At 46.2% G+C, this 18188-nt stretch overlaps 1 protein-coding gene across 3 annotated transcripts in view; it reads left to right on the top strand.

The window, feature by feature from the left end:
* KIAA1671 (KIAA1671 ortholog) overlaps positions 1-18188 on the top strand; it is a 71338-nt gene that overhangs the window by 31071 nt on the left and 22079 nt on the right. The window contains exon 1 of one of the 3 annotated variants that reach the window (XM_068654507.1): positions 10-507. The exons of 1 other annotated variant lie outside the window; for it this stretch is intronic. In XM_068654507.1, the coding sequence (XP_068510608.1) occupies positions 457-507 (51 nt within the window). In that variant the 5' untranslated portion in view covers positions 10-456. Of the gene's footprint in view, positions 1-9; positions 508-14072; positions 15807-18188 lie in introns of those variants that run through there. One more of the 3 variants, XM_068654506.1, reaches the window with a different exon arrangement.

Genomic DNA, 18188 nt, shown 5'->3' with positions numbered 1-18188 from the left:
CAGAACAAATAAGGTCAGCTCGCAATCTAGACCACGGCGGTGGCGTTAATAGCGTTTCGTAACCCCAGCCTGCAAAAAAAACAGAGTGGTTTTAGAAGCTTCTTTTTTCCTTCCAGATGAAGGGCTTTCCAGCACGCAGCCCCAAGTGCTATTATTAATTCTAGCCTAACGCGTTAGGGATTAACGAGACCGAGACAGGCAAACTCCGCGCGGCGAGATGCTAAATAACAAGAGGTTAAGTCACATGCTGCCAGAGCTCAGCTCCTGCTCGTAAGTAGCCACAGCATCTGTTAAAGGCGCAGAGCTCGGCGGGGATGTGGATGCTGATAAACATCGCTCGCTGCCCGTGCTGCCTGTAATTGCCCCGGTGTGCTTTTCACTTCTGCTGGAGGAGGCGAGAGGGGGGAGCCGGAGTCTAACGAGGATGGTCCTGTGCTAACTTTGTGCTCTGGAAGAATGGAGTATTACTACTGCCCGCGGTTGTTGAAGTTTTTGCAGTATTTGTGGGTAAGTGCACTTACAAGTTGGACGTTTTTAACTGCTTTCAAAAATCCTGAGGTAGTTCCTATGTAGAAATGGCGTTGCCGTGCGCTTTCTTCCTGATCTTTCTGCTTTTAACATTTATCTGGGGTGAGAGGCTATTTTGTCTAATGCTTGTGTGAACGAGGGGACTGCAGACTGCTTAAATGTCCCTCAGAAAACACTTAAGTGCAATTTCATTCTTGTTTATGTCTAAGCTGTAGTTTGCAGACTGCCCGTTTGAGACATCCTTCCCCACTTGTTTAGAAGTGATCCTTGGGCTCGGGAGATGGCTGCTCCCAAAGGCTTTCCTTCCCCTGCTGCCTGCTGTTGAAGTGAAGCAGCCAGTGCTGCTGCCTTCAGAGTGGTCTATCTTTACAATTCCTCGCTTATTTTTAATCTGACCCTTTTGGTAGGTTTCCCTTTCTCGGTGTGCGCTTCCTCTTCAAACAACTCGTAGGCTCTGTGTCAATGCAAAGCTTTTTAGGATGCTGCTTTCACCGCTCGCCTGCCAGCTGTGCGGGGTTACTGCTGCACGGCGGCTTCTTGTCAGATAGATTCACGTTTGTAAGAGATACATTTCTATTCATAAAAACTTAAATTAAAGTAGTTGGGTCCAATGTAATATGTTTTAATTTCTTCTGTGCTAATCAGATATCGGTATTTGTTTGTTTGTGGTACTGTGTGCATTGATGCAGTAAACTTTTCGGCTGTGAATTGAGCGTGTAACCCACACTGACATTTAAACCTTTTTAATGCTAGCTGTTTGCTAGCTCATTGTGAAACTAGCAGAGAGTCAGTTTCCCTTTCTTTGCGTTTAATTCTGCAAACCTTGCCATGTACATGCTTTGATCGGTAGCGAGATTGTTTGCTCTAAGTTCTTTGTGGCTGGGAGAGAGATTAGTGCTTGAGCTGGGCACTTAATATCTATTTCCAATGGAGACTGTAGTATTGTAAAACAGGGAACTCTTTGGAATCTTCCTGATTACTTTTTTTAATTTGATTAGCTCAATTTTTAGGATGGAAGCTCACTTTTATACGTGCATCTGTCTGATAACACCTCGCTGCGTTAGCACTGTCAGCCAGTGGACGTTCTTCGTGGTTTGCCAGTGTGAGGAGTCTGAAAGGTCTCTGAGTGCTTTTGCCATCACATGCCTGGTAATTTTCCATGTGGTCAGGGAATAAAAACGTTTTATATTGGTCCAGGGGATCACCAGGAAGCATCTTGTTATTGTGTGGTACTCGTGTGTAACAGGACAGGTTCGGTATGTGTGCTGTGTGGGTGTACACACGCTCTTAGAGGCCCTCAAGTATTCCCCTGGCATTTGAGTTAGCGCACGCTCTCCTGCTATTGTGCAAGAAGCTATTGGAGAACAATTAAGACATTCATAAAATATTTATTAAAAACAAACAAACAAACAAAAAAACAAACAAAACGAAAAAAAAACACAAAAAACAAAATACAAAACAAACAAAAAAAACAAAGAAAGAAACAAAACAAAACAAAAACAAACAAAAAATGTTTTTAGGGAAAAGCACAGCAGCCACTTTTTTGTGTTGGTGTCACAGCTGGAGGATGCTAAGGAGATATTTATCAGTTCTCTCTGTAATCAGGAGTAACTGGAGACGCTGGGGTTAGTTGTCAAGCTTTGTGTTATTTAATCTGTCTTAGGGAGCTAAAATGCTTTATTCATTAGTTAGACATGCCTGAAGAAGCTGTAACTTAATTAAAAATATTATAATGAAAATCCATTTCTATAGTTAATGTTTCAAGTTACTGATAATTCCATCTCCTCAGCAGTGTATTTGTTTCACTCCTACGCAGCGGTGCAGTTGCTAGACCCACTCAGTCCCAACCATCAGATAATTACTTGCTGTTGCCTCTTCTTAGCTTTAAATAGTATATTGTTGTGATGTGTAGGAAAGTTTTTGAAAGAACAGCTTCGTAGTGGTTTTTTTTGAGCATGAGGGTGTTCGTGGTCAGCCGAGTATGTAGGAAATGATCACTGACCACGAAGTCTGCGTGCTGTGCTCAGGGTGTGCAGTGAGAGCTCTGTGTTTCTGAAAAGTACTCTTTGTGTCCAGGGCAAAAGGCTTTGTTCAGTAGCTCTCTGTACAGTAATTCAATCTTGAGCTTGCTTTTCAATTAGAGTTGTAATAATCAGGAGAAAAGCAAGCTTATCAAACCTGGATCGTTGCAGTGTTAATGAGGCATGCTGCAGGACGGTGAAATACTGCAGCTGTTGGTTGGTGCCTTTACTCGTGACCCGTAATGTTCAAACAGGGATTGCTGAAAAGCAGGTTCCTGGGGAGGAGGGAGCGCTGGATTTTTGGTGACAAGAGATGGACCTGCAAAAGTTTGAGAAGTATTGCTGCAGCTGTACCAGCTAGCTAAAAATACATAAATGAAAGGAAAGCAAAGTGGTGAGGGAGCCTTGCAGATGGCTACATAAGGCTTTTGTGAATCCTTAGCATGGTGGTTCAAGAATCCAGAAGTTCCTGGCTGATGACATAAGAGCCTGGTTTTGGTCAAATGAGCCGATACCTCTTGGAGAGGGGGAAGAGCAGGACTCTTACTCACCAAACTCTGTGGTGGTCTCTAGATCAGCAGCGGAGGTTCAGGGACTGAGTCACAGCTCTCGGTATTCACCACATCATCATTTCCTTCCCTGCTCTGTTGTGTAAGTTCCTCCTAGCTCTGATCTGTTCATCATCCTTAATTGGCTGATTATTGTAATTATGCATTCAAGTGCCAGTCATTCAGTGACCTGTGCTATTACATTTGAGTGTTTTCCAGGGTACATTGGGTATCCACCATCCCTTTTACAGCTGGCAAGGAGCTCTGCTGCAGCTGATAGGAGACATCTTTAGGTCTGGCTTGCATAAGAAATCCTTTAAGAGCTGCTCAGCAGTCTGCCCAGCTGCTCGCATCGGTCAGGCCTGGCAGTGCATCAGGTATGCAGCCACAGCACCAAGGCTTCCTGTGCCTTCGTAATGCCCTCGGTGCAGGAACCAGCGTTTTTGGGTTGCTTGCGGGCCCGGCCACTGGGGAGTGCTCCTGGTGGCTTCTGTTCCTGTCTGGAGCCATCTCAGAGTTATGAGCAATTCTTGCTCTGCCCCAGGGTTTGTTTTTTTGGTGGGCTGTTGCAATTTCGTGATGTAATGTCTTTTTAATATATCTGAGGCTACTGCAGGAGCACACTGATAAACAATTTATCAGTTACAAGTAGCACTGGGTAATGTAAGCCAGGTCAGCGTGCAGAGGCCAGGCTTCTTGCAGTGGGGACAGATCTGAGAAGAGATAAAGCTCTGGATCTGCTCCAGAATAGATGGCGAAGGAGAAGAATCGGAGCCCTGGCTGACAGCGAACAGACGCTGCTGTGCTTGCAGGGGGAGCAGGGTCACTGTCGGGATGCGAGCCACGTTAGATGCAGTTTTAGTGCCCTGGGCAGGAGCCAGCTGTGACCTTGTCTGCTTCTGCTGAGCCACCCACAGAACATCCTGGCTGGCTGGATGGTCACTGAGGGGTCTGGCTGGGCCCTTCAGAGGGCTCCTGGGCCTGCAGCTGCACTGCTGTGGTACCTGAGGTGATCGGAAACCCAAATTGAGCCACGTGGCTGCTGGTTGAGCCAGATGAGACGGGTAACATCAGCAAGATGAGAGCAGCTACCAGAGGGAGCACCGTGGTCCCTCGGGAGAGCTGGATGTTGCCTCTTCTGGATGCCCCCAGCCCACGTAGGAGATGGTTACCTCCTAAAACTGGTATTCATTAGCATCTGCTGAGGGTGACAGGAAAATCAGGTAGGGCAGGCGAGTGGCTGAAGATGCTGAGAACATGAAAGGACAATAGGTGTGGTGTAAGTGTGCCCTTGGCTCCACTTTCAACAAAATGAAGTTTGCTGTTGTTCCCAAAAGCCTGCAGGAGACCAGTGTTCGTTCTTCCACTTTTTTTTTTTTTTTTGTGGAGTAGGATGGGGCTATCTCATATAAGTTTATTGTACATTTATCCACTGTTCTTTTCCGTTAGTTAAGTGGTGTTTGATTTAACTTTCCCAGTTAAACTTTAAAAATATCCTAGCCACATGGTCAAAATGTGGGCTAGAAGGGCGCTGGGTTTCCTTAAGCTCGATGTCTTCTGATTCCATGTGTCTAACCCAGAGCAATTTTTTAGCTCAGATCACTGAGATGAAATCCTGTTGGCACCGGAGACCTCTGTTAAATTGCATTGCTCTGCTGCTGCGGTGCTCGGCTGAAGTGAAGGTGGCCAAGGTTGGGCCTTTCGGTATGTCTGGTGAGAGTGAGGTTACGGGACGTGCTCGTGCTCTTCTTGAGGAGTTTGCTTCTCAGTCTGGCACCTGTCTGAGTGGTGAACACATCCCGAAAGCATTCAAAGGAAAATGGCATGTTTTAAATAAAACATTATGCTGCAGCACTGTGATGGTTGAAAAAGACCTCATTCATTATTGCCAGCCATTAAACAGTAATTATAAAATTGAAAGAAGATGAGGTTATTGCAGGAAGGAACCAGATTTTAGGTTTGTTTTGACAAGGTATCAGTTGCTGCCTTTTAAAACTGTTTTGATACCTCTTCATCAGCTGATTGCAAAGGAGGCGGCGGGTCGTTGCTCAGCGTGCTGCCACTGCGTGTCACTGCAGCGGCGTGGCGATGGCAGGAGCCTGCGAGCACCGGTCCGAGCTCCATGTGCTGGCTGCCCCAGCCTGCCCTTGGTGCCTTCTGCCTTGGGGTTCCCTTGGGATGAAGCTCACTGCTTTTAATTCTGGTGACCAGGCGGTTGCATTTCGGGTATGCCTTTTTGCAGAGGTACAAACCTTCTCCCAGCCGGGTGGTGGTCGAGGTGTGCCTGCTGTGCTGATGCCGGCAGCAAATTGGGCATCTAAGAGTGAGCGAAGCTCTGCTACAGGGGAAAACCTGTTTAGATAGCCATTCTCCTAATTCCTGAATGCTCTCGTAGGAGAGGAATCCTGGCTTCTGAGTCACTGCTGTGAGCAAGCAGAGCTGGCTGGGGCAGCCCGTTCCCCCCAGGAACACGAGGGAGAGCTGTTGTGCACGCCGCTGCATGCACAGCACCCCCGGCAGCCTGTTGCAATTAGGAATGGGATTAAGTTTAATTTACCATGAAATGCTTTTATGAAATAATGCGTTCTAGGTTAACGTGGCGCAGTAAGGATTATGTTCAAAGTTGCAGCCACTTGTAGACCTGGTGATTTTTTGGAAAGGACCCCGCTGCTGTGGGCTCAGAGCAGCCGAGGCTGAGGACCTGCCTGCACCATCAGCGTGTCGGGCTCTGGGCACCCAAATAGAGTGCCCTTCAGATGCAGGGCTGAGGGAGGCTGTTAAATAGCATCAACACACACAGACCAGAGGTAACCTCGCTGCCTCTCTACTAATATTTTGATATAAAGTTGTTTTGACTCAGTTCCTGCTTTCCCATGCTGTTGTCCGTGCCATTACCGCTGGGCGACAGCCAAGTTCCCACTATTGTTTCTGTTCTTTCAGCAGTTGGGACTTGTTAATACAGCCAGTGCGTGTTTACTGTACTGAAAGGAAACGGCATTTCAGAGAGCAGCTTGAGCACAGAGAAAGTAGTTCTTTGTAGCAGGCTTTCCTCCAGATACGAGGGGACTTTGTACTGTAGTGCAAGGCTTCTCTTAAAAATTAACTTAAGGTAAATCTTAAACATGAATAAAGCTTGGAAAAATGTAGTAGTTGGTTTAGTGATTCATGGCTGGGGCTGGTAAATACACGCAGTGTTATGGAGGCAGTATAGGTTATTTGCTATCCACATATTTGGCAAGTTTTGATTGCTGGAGTTGGAGATTGCAGATGTCAGATGAGGCTGGATCTAATTCTGGATTTGTTTCACAATTCTATGGCACTCTGCAGGTCAGGGCAGGAAATGCAGCAGATCTGGTTGCAAACTCAGGAGGGATTGCAGCAAATCAGCCACTTAAACTCCACGGAGCCCCTGGCCTAGTGAGGACAATGCCCTTCGTCTAAAAAAATGTGAAGGCCCTGCCTGTAGCAATGGACTGATGAGCAGTTTGATGCAGCCTTTTGCAGCCAGGAGGCATTTTAATGCCCGGCCAGCGCTGGGGTGGTGGCTGGGGGAAGCAGTAGGTCCTGCCCTAGCCACGTCCTGGGGACACGGAGGTGGCGCTGAGCACGGCTGGGCCATGGGGGAGAGGAGGCAGGGAGAGCGTGGAGCAGGAAATAATGGAAGTGTGCGCGCCCAGGGCGCTTGTTACACAGCAGTGGCTTGTAAATGCTGTTGCTTTTTTCATTAAAAATGGCACGTTGCAAGGTAAAATGGATGAAGGACATATTGTACAAACTTATTCGTAATGTTTGTTCTGCTCGCTGTGATCTAGAAGTGGGTGATGTAAATGAGAGATGTGTGGAGTCGGGTTTTGCAGGGCGAAAGCAGCAAGAGCAGTGAGGTGTGCGGCGCTTCCAGCTGTGCGGAGGGAAGGTGGCTCAGGCACTTGTTAGGCAGGCGTGGGATTGTGCCGAGAACAGCTGCAGTGATTTCAGATGCAGTTTTACTCTCCAGCTTCTTGTTCCTGCTCTTTGACGAAGGTAACGCCTTGCACAAAAGAGTGCTTTTCCCTTCGAGTGTGTTCTGAATGCACAAAGTCACATTTATACCTTCAATAGCTGGAGATTACCTGAGCACATTCTGTAAGGGAGAAAATAATACCAAATTTCTCTAGCCAGGAAGTAATAAGAAGTTCCATATTTTATCCTTTCTGAAAGGATGATGGAAATGCATCACTCAAGAAATGATAACCCTGGCATTAACTGCCTTTAAAGAGCAGTATGCTTTCAGACACATCTAACTTTTCCGAGAACATACTGTTCTCTTTTAGCGTGTGGTCTGTCTTCCTGAAATTGGCCCTTGTGTTTTGCATTGCCTCTGCTTCCTGACCCCCTGAAGCAAACCTGCAGGTGTGGCATTGCCAAGGAGCACTAGAATGTCCTGGTAGGTTTGAGATGTCTTCCAAGTGCTCAGTCTGCTTCATAACTGCAACAGGGACAAACCCTGCTTCCCCAAAAGCTCAGCCGTGTACAAAGGAAGAGCTGCTCCTGCAGGCAAAATCATAAGGAGGTGGACAACCTGACCATATTCTTGTTTTTTTTTTTTTTTTTTTTTCCTCATCACCGTTTACCTTTTGTGCCCTATGAGACAGCTTTCCTGGTTTTCCTTAGCATCGTTCTTAGGTGATACAAAAGCTAATGCTTGGCTAATTGCTAAGTGTCTAGCTAATTTGTAATTTTCAGCCCACGTTGGATGAAAAGTCTATTATTTGTATGCTGATACTTATCAACATTTTTTTCTTAATGGTAGATTTTTTTTTATTGGTGAAAATGGGGGAAAAAAATCCTATTTATCCCTCTTTTGCTTGACTTGTTCCTTTTGACGTAAGTAAATGTAAAGAAAATGTTTTAAGTACTTTCCAGAATAGTTGTGCTGTAGGAGTTTCCTGTTTCTCCTTTGTTTTTTCAGATTTTCCTCCTCAGCTGAGATAGAAGGGAAGTGCTGAATGATTATGTACATGAGCTTTCAAACATCATAGTGTATTTTTAGCTCATTCCCTAAGCTTTAACATTGATATCTTTGTTTTACACTGAAACAATTCAAGGTACAAAAGCTGTGTGTGTTCAGGATGTTTAGCTGGGCCTTTCTTAAGTTCAAGAGAAACAAAGCTTGGAGGACAAAAAGAATTAACATTTTCAGAAGAACTGTTTTAGCATTCTTATTGTTGCATTTTAACTTAAATTGCTTAAAAGCATACATTAAAAGTTATTCTCGCAATTAACTTGTTTACATATTTTTAATAATTGGAATAATTATGTACTATTGATCAAAATGCACAGAATTATTTTTAAAGAGAAATGAGTTCCCGACTTTCTGCTTTGATTATAAATAAAATGTGAACCTGCAGTTTTTCCCTTTTCCCATCAAAGATGACCATGGTAGCAAGACTGCCTTTTCGGAGTGATTAAACATCCTGTTGCAGCCTAAACTTAGCATGGATAGAGATAAGGTGTATTAAGCATGTTGTTTTTAGCCTAATGCTCCTGTTCCTCTTTTATTTCATCTAACTGCAATTCATTATAGATGTAGTGTATTTGAGAGAGAGAATAGATTAATAAGTTCACACCTTTGTTAAATGAATGCAAAACATACAGGAATAAATGCACTTTACAGCAATAATCTTGTACATTATTTTGTGAGGTAAAAACAAGTGTTTGTATTGTCATGAAAATTATTAATGTTACTAATGTTTTCCTTCTATCACAAGAGTAGTTCTGTAAGGAAAATAACAAATGCAAATTTAATTTTTTTCTTATCTGGATTTTCTAATACTGATTAAGTTGGAGGAAAGTGCAGCTTTCAAATGCAGTTGGAACCTAGTAAGATTTACTTTGTACCTTTGCCTTCCCCTGTTCTCTCCCCTTCTGTTATCATTTTTGTATTGGAGTTCTTAAGAAGTGTAAGTATCATACTTTAAATGTGACTCCTCTTAAACGAGAACGTAAGGTACAGAGTTTACCTTTCTGAGCTGATAGTGCTCTGATTTTGTTGTTCTGATGTTCACAAGTGTTGCATGTGCTTTACAGAAACAGTAAAATGAACCTTCCCTCATCAACTTGTAATTGAAACAATGGATTGAAGTCGCATGGGATCATGAAATGCAGTAGGAAGGGCGGTGGTCGCAGAGAGGGGAACGTGGACGAGAGCTTACAAAGGCAGGCAGCGTGCGCTGACAGCTCAGGACCGCGTGTTCCTATGGGGCAGACTTCCAGGCAGATTAAATGTATCCAGTATCTGGCCTTCTTTATCAAACATTGCAAAACATTCCCTGGTGGTATAAAGCTTCATTTCATATGCACTAACGTGCTTTTTGCGTGAGAAGACAAAGATGTTTTACCAACATTTCTAATCTTTGTCTTTTTGGAAGAGTGTGGTTGTCTAATCTGTGTTCCAAATTCATTGATCAGATTGAACTGTTCTATTTTTAAAAGATTACAGAATTGAAGATATTAGAAGTAGTAGATTTTTATATACATTTTTTTTTTTAAAAAAAAAAAAAAAGGTTCAAATCATATAAATTGGGTGAGCTTCCAGCACAGGTACCTGAGGCAGAAAGGTGTGCAGTGTGGGTATGTCACCATGCACTGCCACCGTGCTGTTCTGCTGTGGGGCAGCAGGTGAGATCGTGGCCAGTATTTGTCCTCAAGTGGCGTATTCTGTGCGGGCACCTGTGCTAAGGAATGCGATGTCTTTGACAGAACACAAATTAGCTTCAGGACAAACTTTGCTAAGGAGCTAATTTGGCTGAGTGATGACTGTAGGGGCCTGGTGCCCTATGACAGATCAGATGAGACCCACATTTCTGAGGCCAGTTGCAAAGCTGGTGTTCTGTTACACCGGCCTCTTTTTAGTTGTGATTCATTAGTATCAAGAAATTTCATTTTTTCCCTTCAGTCTGGACGAACATTGACATATTTCTCTGTAAAACTACCAGCACTGAATTCCAAATTGTGGTTGTTTACCCACAGCTGAAATGCATTACTTTGAGAAATGAGTGCTGCTCTGAGGTTATTATTGCCTCTGTTTAAAATAAAATCACGAAAATACCCATGGACTGCATTGATGAGATGTTTTATGAAGTACTTCAGCACCTTTCTTTAAAAGTCTCTTGTATTAATGTATTAATGGGTGCTTGTGTAAGCTTTCCAAACATTGACCCAGAACCTGGTGCTGCTGCTGTCTCCCCCTGTCCACCAGTTTGTAGGGCCTCTGGGGGCTCCTCAGCTAAACAAATGTAAGAAAGAATGGGCTGGAAATGGATTTTCTGTCTCTTTTTTGTTGTCTATGTATATGAGGGGATGGCTTTAATGTCAAATTCTAATGCAAGCTGTCTTAAATCCCGAATAAGCATTAATTAACACTGTACATGTGAACTTAAATTGCTCAGTTTCAGAAGGAAATGAAAGCTAGAGTTGAAAACAAATATTTAGGGTAAATATTAATGAAATACCTGATGTTTCAGCTTACACAAGAGATTTCACTGTTTGTAGACCCTGTACAAAGTCCTTGTGCTAAAACATAGGCTTCATTCAACATTTCATTTTTTGTACTTGACCAGAGACTTGTGGTTATCGTGGCATATCCTTCTTTGAGCATAACAGTTCAGTTGGCAAAACAGAGGGTACTGAGGCAAGAATAAGGAGCATATCAGACAAAGTTGTTTTTGTAGTGCCCGAGGAACCCAAGGAGTAATTGAGCCTGGAGCCACGCAGCTAGGCTCAGCGCAGTGCTGTGTCCTTATCTAGCCTGTAATGTAAAACACAACAGGTGAAATTAAGTTCTCTCACTAATGAAGCCAAATGAGTCGGTGTGCAGTGCAAGGCCAGAACAGCCGTACCAGCACAGGCATTGCTCCTCGGTGGTTTCCGAAGAGTGACCCTAACAGAGATGGACAGCCAGACAGACCCCGGGTGGAGCTGGAGCTGTCCTTTTCTCTGCAAGTACTTGATCACGATATTTGTTAATGTAAAATACTTGAGAACAGCACAAATGATCAATGACTGCTGCCAAGTGTTCTGACGGGTTGTGAGGGAGGTGAGCATCAGGAGAACAGCTTCCTGATTTAGGGTCCCACGAGAGCAAAGTGGAGACTTCCCCAGTCAGGGTCAGCCCCTTTGGGGGGTCAGGCCTTGGGCTGGGTGGGCTCTGCACCCCGTGCAGGCTGCTGCTGACAGGAGGGCGGTGGTGGGCGGCACACGGCGGGGCCGCACTGCCATGGCCTCACACGGTGTGCTGTGTGTGGGCCTGCTTTTTACTTGTCCTTCCAGCCCCGTAGAGTTGCTAGCGTAATTGTATGTGTGTGAGAACAAGTAAAGCTCCAGCAGAGCTGAAGGAAGCTTGTGGAAAATATAACTTAGCGGTAGAATTTTGTTTTCTGCTGAACGAGGGGAAAAACAGGGGTTGTTATGTCTTTGTGCAGGAATGTATTTTTGAGTTGTAGGTGGAATAGATGTTAATAATGAAAGCATCCAGCGATGTTTGAGTAACGAGGTCCTGTTCACTACTGCGGTAATTAGTCAGGCAGTGCGGGCGTGCATGGGGCCTGCTCCTGGAGCTGCAGGCCCGTGGCAGACCCAGGGCGGCCGCAGCATGAGGCGGTGGGTGGCGTTGGGAGGAGATCTGCTGCTGCCATGCTCACTGCAGAAAAAACCTTACTCAGCCAGAAGCACTGCTGCTGGCCTGAAGAGGCTGGGCGACAGCTAGGGAACATCTGCATGGCTCTGAGCGATGTTCTGTAGGCTGATGTTTATAGGGAGATGTGTGGATTCGCCAGAGAAGAAGTAAATAGAGCCTGTGTGTAACCCACATGCTGTTATTTAATTAAAGTCTACTCGCGAGCTTTTGCCAGCTGGGAAGTTGGTGAGGAGTGCTGCAGAGCATCGTATTCTGGGGAGCCCTGGAGAAGAAAAGAGAACAAATTAGCGTGCCCTGGGCAGGGTGGGCTTGCTTGGTCTGTGGTGTGAGCACCCGTGTGCAGGAGGTCTTCATGTCAGCCTGCTCACGGATATCTGCGCTGTTCTATGCTAATAGTTGTTAATCTACCATGAAACAGATCTATATCTTAAAATGATTTTTTAGTAGCAGCATGTATGTCTCACACAGTTGAAATCTCACTTCAATTAGGAAAGCCCCTGGATGTGATTTGCTGCTCAGTTTCCTATAGCTTTTGAAAACTCCATCCTTTAGGCTTCTCAAGTGCTCTTTAGTTTTGGGAGGGTGATGTGACAGAGTCCTCTGAGGTTTTGGTGGGTTATTTTGTGAGACAATCTTTCCAGTTGAGGGGTATTTTTCAGGATGTGTTTCTTCCATGCAATGGCTATATAGATGCATTTTAGTAAAGTAACATTCCTGAAACAAACCCCAAAGAGCTTGCACGTGACAGTCCATCTTTTCATACCTCACTTATTTTTAGATGGGTTGTCTAAGGAAACCAAGTTTGACTTTGCCAGTCAGCCTCTCCCTGCAGCTTCTGACCTCGGCTGGCTTTGGTGCAGGGCTCAGCAGGAGACTGCGCCGTCAGTTACTGCAGTTCAGCCGGAGGGTGGGGAAATTTGGAACCATTGGAATCCGATGGTGAAAGCACGTCTTGCTATCTCCTGAAGCTCTTTGCCAAGATGGTAATCGAAATGTAAAGCTAAGCAATAACATAGCTGCTGAGTATACTTGGATATCTGGCAATATGTTCATGTGGTAGCCAGAAGATATTAAATTTAGTGTTGTACATAGCCTGCAAAACTGCTGATTTGAATCTTCTAAGGATGTAAATGGTGAAGCGGACATAACACCTCTTCAAGGGAGGTCCAAAAACCAAAAGTGAAATATATTCTCTAGCAAGATTTTCAGATCCTTCAAGTCGCATACCCATGCAGGGTGTTCTTGCAGCGGGCTGTAAGAAAGCCGCCTGTGGATGTTGGGCTGAACCTGGCCGTGCATCTCTGCAGCTGGGGATGGTGCTGTGCCAGGGGACTGCTTAAACCCTGTACCTCCTCTTGGGGTGAAGGGGCTGCTGACCAACTTGTGCAGCAGCTACTTCCAGCTCTCCCATAGCTATTTTAGATGGTTTCAGGCTCCGATTCCATCGCCCCCTGAAATAGCAAGCTGCCTCGTGAAGAATCCCTGCACTGCAGCACGCTCAGAGCTGTGCTTGCACATGCATGGATGTTTGAAATATAAAGCTTAGATTAAACAGCATAAAAATGGGTAGTAAGTATTAAATTTCAACCTTGGATGCAGGGTCTCCATGATGCAGGGTCTCCATCATTGGTGAAGCATTACTTTTAACTGAGTCAGAATATATTTTTTTTACATGTTTGTTACTTTAAAAAAATAAATAAGGAAAGCCCTGTTCTTGGGATATCTGATTAAAGATACCTCTTTCCATAAAACAGCTTAGTAGCTCTTTAAAAGGAAGAGCTCTGTAAGGAAAAACAGGTTTTTCTCTATTGGTTGGATTCCCTTTCAACACTGAGGGTTTTTATTAGACTGCTAATTTGAGAATGTTCAAAACAAATGTGTTCAGAAATGAAGAACAGGGTATGGAATGCTATGTGTTGTCACTGAAGTTTTCCTTGGGGATAGGTGCTGGGTTGATCGAGTTGAACTTGAAGGAAAAAAAAAAAAAACTTAAAAGGGAAGAAACCCCCATGTGCTTCTGTGCATGTTTGCAGATAGCACCTCAGATAAAGCGAAACCTTACACGAGCACCATTTCATGAAGTATTGTCTAGAAACTCTTCATTCCATTAAATCTCTTCCTGAAAATCTCAGAGGGGGTGGGAGGAGAATGATGCAATGCCCAGTGATTTGGGATTGCAAGTTAAGCAACAAAGAAAAGCCCTGAATGCACAGGAAAGCAGGCAGCTCTCTACGTGCCTTTCGCACCCCAACACCTATTTCTGTCCCCCCCTTTTGCACCGGGCAGCGGTGCTCTTTGCTTTAAGCCTCAGGTTTTTATTTCTGCTTTCCTCCAACTGGGCTGCTCCCAGAAATCTGTGGCTGGGGAGCTGCGGGGTCTGGTGCCACCTGCCCGTGCCCCTGAGGTGTGGGGTGCTCGGGGGGCGCAGGGAGCGGGGCAGAGCCCCCCCACTGCAGCTGGCGTGGGAGTGCATGGGGCTCGGAGCTCGCCACCCCTGAGGTAATCATTGACTTGCGCCGCTCTCGCTCGCTAACTTCAGCGCCTGGCTCCAGTTTGCGTCAGCGGGAGGCTGTACGTGGCCGCTCCCTGCGGCCGCCACCCGGACACCACCCGCTCCGCCGAGCCGCAGGTGAGGATCGGGCCCGGCCTCCCACGAGGCCCCAGCACCCCAGGGATGGATCCCAGGGATCTGGGCAGCTCCTGCCCGTGTGGCAGCGGGCAGATGCTGGTCCCTCAGTCGCCATGGCAACGCTGCCTGCGCTAGGGTAGAGCCCAGCCCAGATCCTTCCTCCGGCGCTGCGCCTGTGTCACCTCGCTCATTGTTCCCTCCACGGAGCGGAGGCGAGGAGGGAGCCGAGCGTGGAGGCCGCCCGCGGCACCGCTCGCTGCCCCTCGCCCAGCGGGCGCTCGGTGAGGCCGGGCCGGCAGCCCTGGCATCCAGCATCGCCTCAGCGGCGTCTCCCCATCGCGTGGCACGGCTTCCATCGGCGTGGGGAAAGCCTCCGTGCCGGCATATCAGCGAGCATCGCCACGCCACGGAGCCCCGCCAGCAGAGCCGCTGTCCTCCTGAAGGGATTTCGGCAGCCCACGGGTCAGGGCTGGACGTGGGCTGCGTCCCCAAACCCTGGGCTGCACCGCCAGGGAGAGCCGGGTGAGGTGGCTCCGTGAGCCGGCCGCTGCTGATGCCTTCCCCGGAGCCTTTCGGGGAAAATAACTTGGATGTGTCGCTGAGGAGAGCCGCCCCTTCTGCTGCCCCATGGATTGTGTAGACGCGGCAGAACTTTGTGCGATGGGCTGCTACCTGCAAAGCTGCCGAGCCAGAAGAATCGGATTCTTTTTATCCTGCTGATATTTACAGAAAATCACAAACTTGGCTCGAAAAGGGAGTTTGCTTTTCCGGCTCTGAGATGAGAAAGTAAGAGACTAATTCTGTGCTTGTAAATGGACGGATTTCAAGTGACTGCTAGGATTTAAACCTTGATTTCTCTTTAACATGGCTGAATTAAAGATATTTTGATAGAACTCTGGAAATCTGATTTTAAGTAGGAGAAGTGTTTTTTTTTTTTCCTACCTGACAAAACCCGATCTGCAGCTTCACGTACCTTAAATATAGAAATGTGCTGGTAGTGCAGTGCGATTAGAAATATTTTGAGTGGAATCCCTTTTGCAAAATAAAATCAGGGTCGTTAAGGAGAACGTATTTTACAGTAACTGCTACTGAATATCGATTCCTCGTTGCTGCTGGAAAAAATGGATTACCTTGGAGACAAACTGTCAGTGGCACAAACTCACATGACCCAGTGGATGGGTACGGTGCGGAGATCTTTGCAGGAAGCACTAAATTTAGTCACTACTGCGGTCGCTCACGAGCGGACTAGCGGGGAAGGTGGCAGCAGGACTCCCTTCAAGCGAACCTCCTCCTTCAGGCACTTTGCGTCCCGCAGCAGAGAGTCCTTCCGGAGGTTTTCCGTGCGGAGCCAGCAGAGGTTTTCCTCTCTGAGGAAGAGGCAGACGAGTTCAGAGCCGCCTGACCTTGTAAGCTATGCACCTTCTTGAGCCTCTGGAGGTAGATAACGTGATGCCAAAGCCTTGGCTTCGTGGCAGCATTGTGTCTAGTGCCAAAACCCCTATCTTGTCTGCTTTTCCTCTAGAAATATTCCCCCAAACACTTCCAGGTAGCGATGTCTGTCTGCTCCCAGCTGCTTTCTTCTTCTAGCACAAACGGAAATCTCCCTTGTCGGGGAACGCACCTAGCCAAGGTTTGGGAATGGGGAAACACGTTGTTGATTTTTTTTTTTCAAGCAACGCAGGAAGGTAGGACAAATATTTGTCTAAAATGAGAACGTTCATCTGAAAGTGCACTCGTGTCAGTCATTTCAAAACGCTACGGGTCAGCGTGGCTTGGAGTGTGCCTCAGTATTTGTAATTCCTCTGCAGAAAATGCCTCAAGTTGCATTTGTAGAGAGTTGAGCGCTGTCACTCTGCAGACAACAGTAAATGATGGTTATTTTCATTTTCTTTTGGAAAAGAGGCATTTTTTCTTAGAATAATTGCTACTGTGTTCTGAAGCAGAAGACCTGTGTGAATGAGGTGTGTATATATATATATATATATATATATATAATATGTATATATATAATATATATCTATAGGGCATACATACATGGGAAGTTCTGGTGTGAGCTCATGGAGGCTCGCCTTGAATCATGTACTGAACGAGGCTGCATTCCTTGGGCAGGTGTGGCGTTTGTGCACGGGCTCTTTCCAGTATTATTTTTATCAGCTATGGTCTACAGCATTTTTGGCCTAGCTTTCTGTTAATCTCCTCTGTGGCTGTACTGGAAAAGAAAATGTAGTCAAGCGAGCACAAAAGAATGAGGAGGAAAATATTTGGTAACCATTGTTACGCTGTTAGCATGGTGATTTTTTTTGAAGTCGATTCTTTAGATTGATTAGAATCATCTGAATTAAAAGATGTTTAAAAAAGTGAAATTAATGGAACTAAAAAAATGGAAATTGGAAGCTGCAGAGGGCATCTGTACTACTTTCTCTGCACTTTGTACTGCTTACAGAGCAGAAAATCTCGAGACGGAGGGTGACCTTTTCGGCTAACTCACTGGTGACAGCAGTGGAGCTGCCATTCCTGTTTCAGCAGTAATTTTGCACGGGCTTAGCTTTGTGCATGAACTTAGTTTGACTTGTGCTGAGCTCCTGTGCTCAAGTTTAAGGTTACTCAGCTCTTGTGCAAGCGCATAGCTCGTGCCATTGCCATCTTGCACAGGACAACTTGTGAACGCAGACCTTGAACTGTTCTTTTTCTGTTTGTCTGGAACAGGGTCCTGGCTTTTCTTAGGCCTGGCAACACCTGACATTTTCTACAAAAACCCACCAACATTGGGATTAGTATAAAGCACACGCTTCATCATATGGGGGCCTGTTTATTGGCTTTAAGGCAGCACTGCACAGCAGTTGTGTGGTGCTGATGCTCCAGCGGTGAGATTTTTAGGCACAGCACCATGGGGTTACAGCCCATGGGGATGCTGAACTGCTGCGGTCACTGCACCCAGGTCAAAAGGCACGACTTAGTCATAGCTGCAAGTGCCTTGCTGTGGAGTTTGGAGGTAGAGGAGGTGTGAGGGTGCATTTGGCTGTGTAAATTTAGCTGTCCGTTTGTCCTTCTTTCTTACAGCATTGGTAGACCTCCAGATGAAGCACCTATGGAAATAATAGATGGCAGTTTGTGTGAGGCCCTCCAGTCACTGCTCCAGATATGTTCTGAACGAACTGTGTGCCTTAAAGCAGTCATCCATTTGTTTGGGTGTCTGTAACTTAAATGCTTAGGCTCAAAACCACCTTGTCTCGGGCTCCGTTCCACGCTCGGGCTGCCATCCTGCCTTGGCAGCGGCTCTGCTGGTGAGGGGCTGGTGCTGTGTGTGCTGGCTGCTGGAGCCTGTGCTGGGAAAGGAGGTGTGGGTGCCCTAATTCCCTAAACACAGGGGAACGGGTGGGTTGGTGCCTTGTCACGGATATAACATACCTTAGCTGGTAGCTCCTGCAAGCTGGGAAGCTGGGAAAGGGCTCATGGATAAATCACTGCAACGTTTCTGAGCTATACGAGAGGTTTTTATGCACTACAGGGAAGTTTCAGGATTGGAGTGGAAGGGATTTGATGTAATTAGTTATTTCCTTGCTGGAGGTCAAAGAAGTGCAAATCAGGCTGCAAGAGAGAGGAAATACTTTTATTCTCCAACACTGTTTCAGCAGCCCAAGGATTACGTACTCACGTTGTTATTCTGCTCATACCTTGTCACATTTTCCTACTGGATGTCTGGCGATGCTCAGTGCTTCTCTGCAGCTCGGCACGGAGGAGGTTCTGCAGCAGAGTGCTCAGGAAGGAAGGCTGGGCGGGCGGATAAG

Source organism: Anas acuta, chromosome 17 (genome assembly GCF_963932015.1).
Source record: "Anas acuta chromosome 17, bAnaAcu1.1, whole genome shotgun sequence".
Lineage (NCBI taxonomy): Eukaryota > Metazoa > Chordata > Aves > Anseriformes > Anatidae > Anas > Anas acuta.
Note: the sequence above shows the minus strand (reverse complement) of the source record. Positions and strands in the feature narration are given on the sequence as shown.